The sequence below is a fragment of the Symphodus melops genome (genome assembly GCF_947650265.1).
Source record: "Symphodus melops genome assembly, chromosome: 12".
In the NCBI taxonomy this organism is placed as follows: Eukaryota; Metazoa; Chordata; class Actinopteri; order Labriformes; family Labridae; genus Symphodus; species Symphodus melops.
The window spans coordinates 5340707-5346072 of NC_136702.1; the positions used below are offsets into that span (position 1 = coordinate 5340707).

The 5366-nt window shown below is 38.5% G+C and overlaps 1 protein-coding gene across 1 annotated transcript; it reads left to right on the forward strand.

Annotated features, from left to right (window-relative positions):
- The first annotated feature begins 1597 nt into the window (after positions 1 to 1597).
- Positions 1598 to 4454, forward strand: LOC306832815 (G-protein coupled receptor 183). The gene is made up of 4 exons (XM_079357803.1): positions 1598 to 1671; positions 1783 to 2136; positions 3408 to 3922; positions 4002 to 4454. The coding sequence occupies exons 2-4, from the start codon at positions 1788 to 1790 to the stop codon at positions 4164 to 4166; spliced, it is 1029 nt and encodes a 342-aa protein (XP_079213929.1). The 5' UTR covers positions 1598 to 1671; positions 1783 to 1787; the 3' UTR covers positions 4167 to 4454.
- Positions 4455 to 5366: the final 912 nt, after the last annotated feature.

Genomic DNA, 5366 nt, shown 5'->3' on the forward strand with positions numbered 1-5366 from the left:
AGGTCAAGTCTCATTATCCCAACACAAAGAATGTACCTCATCTGGGGGGGAAAAACATTAGTTCTAAGGCCTTTGAAAACTGAAAAAGAATCACATTTTACCTTTACATTCTTTGCCTTACATCATTACCATGCCATTTTATATATTTTTCATGATATAGTTTTATTTGGGGTCTTTTGTGTTTATTTTGAATTATTTCATTTACATTTGATTGTGTGTTTTTGTTGCAGATCTTGTTTGGGCAGTATCCTTCGACAGTCACTTTGAACTAAAGGGAACATACAACAAAAACAAATGTAATTGCAATCATTATCTACCAAGTTGATCCCCATTGTTGAGTGTTAGGACTTGGAACCAACACTTGTTGTGAATTAGCACTGTACATTAAGGCAAGGCAAGGCAATTCAAAGTGCTTTACACAAGACATCAAAAGCATCATGACAGAAGAAAGAAAAGATACATTCAAAAATCCAGCATTGTTTATTCAGAACAATGTATTAAAATCGTGTTGGGTCTGTTTAACGAACGACTACCATAAGTAATCAGCTCAGTGTGCACACACATCTTGTGGCCTTAAAGCCCCTGTGACTGTTAAAGTCTTGTGTCCCGACGGACAATAATGATTGATTGATTTGTCAGTCAGTGCTGTCCTTTGTGGTCTGTTGTGCAATTGCGTGAGAAACATGATCAATTCTGAGAGAGATATATGATATGCATATAATGTGTATGCATGCCAACTGTTCAGATGGTCCAGATAAGCCAGGTGGAAACTGGTGCATTGGCAAGTTCCACCTAAGAAAAGGAATTACATTGACATTACAATTTCAAAAAGGTTCAATAACTGGAACAAATGTTGATGTGATAAAAGGTCAGTGCAGTTTGTTGTCTAGTGATCAGGACCCACCACCAACTCCTTAATGAGAAATTGAAACCCACATTTTCTCACTTTTTACCACTGAGATGCATAAAAGGAACAATAGTGCAGATAGATAGTGCTTAAATAGTAACAGAACAAATGTTTTTTTACAATGGTTCAGACACTTTTTGAATCAATTTTGGCTCCCAATCCACCAGTTGAGAATCATTGGCTTGACTTATAGTTTGAAAAATTCAACAGTACATACACAACAAAGATCAGTACAGCATATTGAGATGTACATATTCATAGCTAGGTGAGAGTGAAACTGGAAAACATAGCTCTTAGTTTCATGACAGTCATCTACCATGACCTTCACCCACGAGATACTCGATGTTTTTACTCAAACAACCCTTCAGTCCCGCCTGACTTATCAAAGACGGACGAGTTTGTAAATGTTTCAAAAGTGAACTTATAAAAACAACACAGCAGCAGAATGACATTAAAATGAAATGTGATTCTGTATGAATATTGTTAATGGATTCCTCACATTTTAATACTTTCTAAACACTATTTTAAATATATGGGAGGAAAAACAAATGTGTCAATGTGTTCTGTACATGATCTAAAACAGACTTCTAGCCCACAATGCATCAAACAAGTTTGTCAGACACATGATGTAGGGAGAGGTGGGATTTAAACACTGCATACAACTTTTTCAGAGGTATTATAAGTGTTATAGCTCAGTTGACAACCACAACCAGCAGGCTCTAGAGTATTCACTTTCTATACATTTGGGAACCCTGTCTGTTTATGTAAGTACTGAAACAAATGTCAACTTCATCAATAGCTCTGTGGTTTCTTGTTTCTCCTGTTGTACCTTTCTTGAATGGTTTACAATATGACCTTTTCCCTCCAAATGACAGGTATAATGGCTGTTGAAAACACCACCCTGGACTCAGCTGAAAACTCTCCAAACAAGAGCAGCTGTGATGTTTTCGTGTACCAACAAGCTGCTGTGGTCCTCTTCCCCATTTTCTACTTTGTGGTTTTCATCATCAGTGCGTGTGGCAACAGTTTGGTCCTCTATGTAATACTCCAGAAGAAGCAGAAGTTCAACTCCACCAACGTCTATCTGGTCAATCTGGCACTGTCTGACGCTCTGTTCACTCTGGCCCTTCCTGGAAGAATCACTTACTACATCCGTCATTTCGACTGGCCCTTTGGTGACTTTCTCTGCAGACTGACCACACTTCTCTATTTTGCAAACACGTATGCAGGTAATGTAAGCACTTATTCCCATAAGTCTGTCATACCTTTCCAACCACATCTCAACATTGGCTTTAAATATCTATTTATATGAAAGACGCCAGCATTTGTACTGGCCAAGAAATTGAAGGATTATTTAATAAGAAGAATAACAATAAGTCCATTTAATACTGCATTAACCATTTATACACTCCAGGAATGAGAAGTATAAAAAGCTTTTTGAATTAAATTACATTTGTAAAAATGTAACCTGGCTTGTGTCACATGAAACATGGGTAGGACTGCCACTTTATTTTGACTACATTCAATAGCCATATTTTCTAGCTGTGAAATTTGCCATCTGTTCTTTTATTCTTTTGCATTTTGCAATACATATTTACTCCCAATCCATCAATTACAGTAACTCAGTCTGTGGTTTTGTGATGTAATGATGGTTTTGTCACCAGTCGAGCGTCACTGGCACTTGCAGTTATAATAAATATTCAATACACTTACAAATAAAGCAATCAAATGAGGGAAACTAGATACATCATGTCATATTGTTGTGTTAATGGTGCAACATTTATTAATGCATGCTCAACTAGAACATTTTTTGTTTATTAATAGGCATTAATAGAGTAAAATATTATGTTGAGTTTTCATGAAGAATAAGCTAGTTTACTTGTGTTTGGAACATACATATATGGTAAAAGGACTTGGACTTGAATAACACTTTTCATGGTCATCTGACCATGAAAAGTTGCTTTTACACAACAAGTCACATTCACATTACATTCGCACATGATGGTAGTGGCTGCTATGAAAAGTCCCCCATCCAACTGGTGCATCAGGGCCGTAGTAGTGGGAGAGATATGGGGTTTGTGTCTTGCCTAAGGACACTTTCACATGTGGGTGCAGGAGCTGGAGATCAAACCCCCTACTCTACTGCTGAGAGACGGCTGATTCTTATTTATGTACATATACATACTTGGGTAATTGGGCGTAATTTAGCTTAAAGTAGGCAACTTATTAAAAGAGTCAGCCTTTTCTCATTTGTTTAAGGGTAATTTAAGCCTTTTTTTGCTCATCATCTCTCACCCTGACTGCAGACTGAGCAGACTTTCAAGCTAATCTTACATTGCTACTACTTACAATGTCTAAACAATAATCCTGAGGACAGTGTCCCTAAATGACCCAAGAGGGGGTACCTCCAGTATCACATTTTGACGTGGTCAGCCACCTATCATTCTCCCTTTCTTGATGATTTTAAAATAACAGGAGGCATTTTCTTTACTTCCACCAGGCATTGGCTTCATGACCTGTATCAGTCTGGACAGGTACTTGGCCATGGTACATCCACACCGGCTGCAGTGTTTGCGGAGCATGAAGGTGGTCCGCAGGGTCTGTTGCCTGGTTTGGGCTCTGGTGTTCCTGCAGATAGCTCCTCTCATGTTCCGCAGCATGCTGCACAAGCACAACGAGAAACAAACCTGCATGGAGTACTTCAATTTCGAGGGCTCCCGCTTCACCCCTTATCTCCTCCTCCTGGCCTGTACCATCTCCTTCTGCTGTCCCCTCGTCATCATCATCGGCTGCTACGCCAAGATTAACCTGAAGCTGAGATCTGCAGCCAAGCAGAACTCGGTGACGGGTCGATCCAGAAGGAATCACAGGGCCAACACCATCATTCTCCTCATCCTCCTCACCTTTATCATATGCTTCAGCCCTTACCACCTCAATGTTATACAGTTTATGACCCGAAAGATACACCACATGCCAACCTGTGAGGAACTGAGGGCCTTTAAAGTGTCTTTACAGGTAGGAACAGAGGTTTTTCCAATAGATTTTCAAACATTCCTCAACAATTATTTGAACATAATTGATCTTCTTCCTTCAGATTACAGTCTCACTAATGAACCTCAACTGCTGCTTGGACCCAGTCATCTACTTCTTTGCCATAAAGACCTACAAGAAGCGAGTGTTGAGTCTGTTCAAGGACTATCTGTATACTTCAGGTTTCCCCTCCAAAGTGACAGCTGAGAACAGCAGCAGCAACACCTGAAAGAAACCACAGCTCTTCTGCAAAAACAAAAAAAAAGTACAACCAGAGTCCCAGAGCAGACCTAGTTTACTCTTACTAAACTCCTGGTGTAATTTATCATTTGATGCTTGTTTTGGAAATGAAAAAAAAAAACCTTTAATTTAAACATTTGACTGGGCTTGTACATATGGCTGTTTACATGCAAGAGAGGGCAGATTTTTTCATTTCCACAGTGATGGGGTTTGTTTGTTTGTTGCAATCCTGTATAAAATGTACCGTATCTGTCTCATAGATGAAAGGTCTTATTGCCTTTAATTCTATTTCCTTTCTTTTTATTACCCTTTCATTTGCATCTTTCGCTGTTTTAGCAGTTCTGTCTCCTATTGTTAATATATGCGTCAAATTATTTTTTGTTTTACCGTCAGGGCCTTTTTATGGTTTTAAGTGGGTGTGTGGTATGAAGAAAAGGTCATAAGCAAGCTGTAAACAGCTACACTTTTTTCAAATTTGTAAAAACGAAAAAAAAATCAAGACAACAGAAACTTTCACTTCCTTTTTCAATGTCTGCAGATTACAAAATAGGTCATCATTGGAATACAAAGAGTATAAATGCATGTGAATCATACAACTCTGAAATGTGTGCTCACATATGCTCAAAAACTATTGTATTTTGGATATGCCAAAAAAAAGTAAACATGTCAAACATAGCTCTTTCACACCCACATCCGAGTTCTGTGTGTAGCTAAATACAATCACCACTTCCTCACCCACCTTTCCTGCTCCCCCTCCCAAGCCTCGTTCCTGCTGGGTCCCACATCTAGAGCTGTGTGTGGGTGTCTTACAGATTCAAGCAGGTGCAAGGTGCCTGTTTATAGTGCAGAGTCCCAGATCTAAATGTATTCTGAAACATTAACCATAAACCTACTCTTTGTTTTCTCCTCAATGAAAGGAATGTGAACAAAATTGTTTTGGTCATGACACAAAAAAACAAAAAAAAAAACAATACATTGAATCACTCATTACAGACGACAGACGATCAACAATACACAGTAATATACATTTTATGACAACATGAATGTATGAAATTAGGTGGTGATGCAATTTGTTAAGTGAGAAAATGACCCTGAAATAATTCTCCTTATATGCATACAGTAAGGGTTTTAAGAAGAGATCTGGTTTAAAGGAGACTGCAATATGCAGAGCTGAATGATACAAAGACTT

Bases quoted from the DNA above. Each gene is read 5' to 3' on its own strand.
- LOC306832815 (XM_079357803.1), top strand. From the start codon at position 1,788: ATGGCTGTTGAAAACACCACCCTGGACTCAGCTGAAAACTCTCCAAAC. The intron at 2,137-3,407 runs GTAATGTAAGCA...TACTTCCACCAG, and splicing joins TTTTGCAAACACGTATGCAG to GCATTGGCTTCATGACCTGT. The intron at 3,923-4,001 runs GTAGGAACAGAG...TTCTTCCTTCAG, and splicing joins CCTTTAAAGTGTCTTTACAG to ATTACAGTCTCACTAATGAA.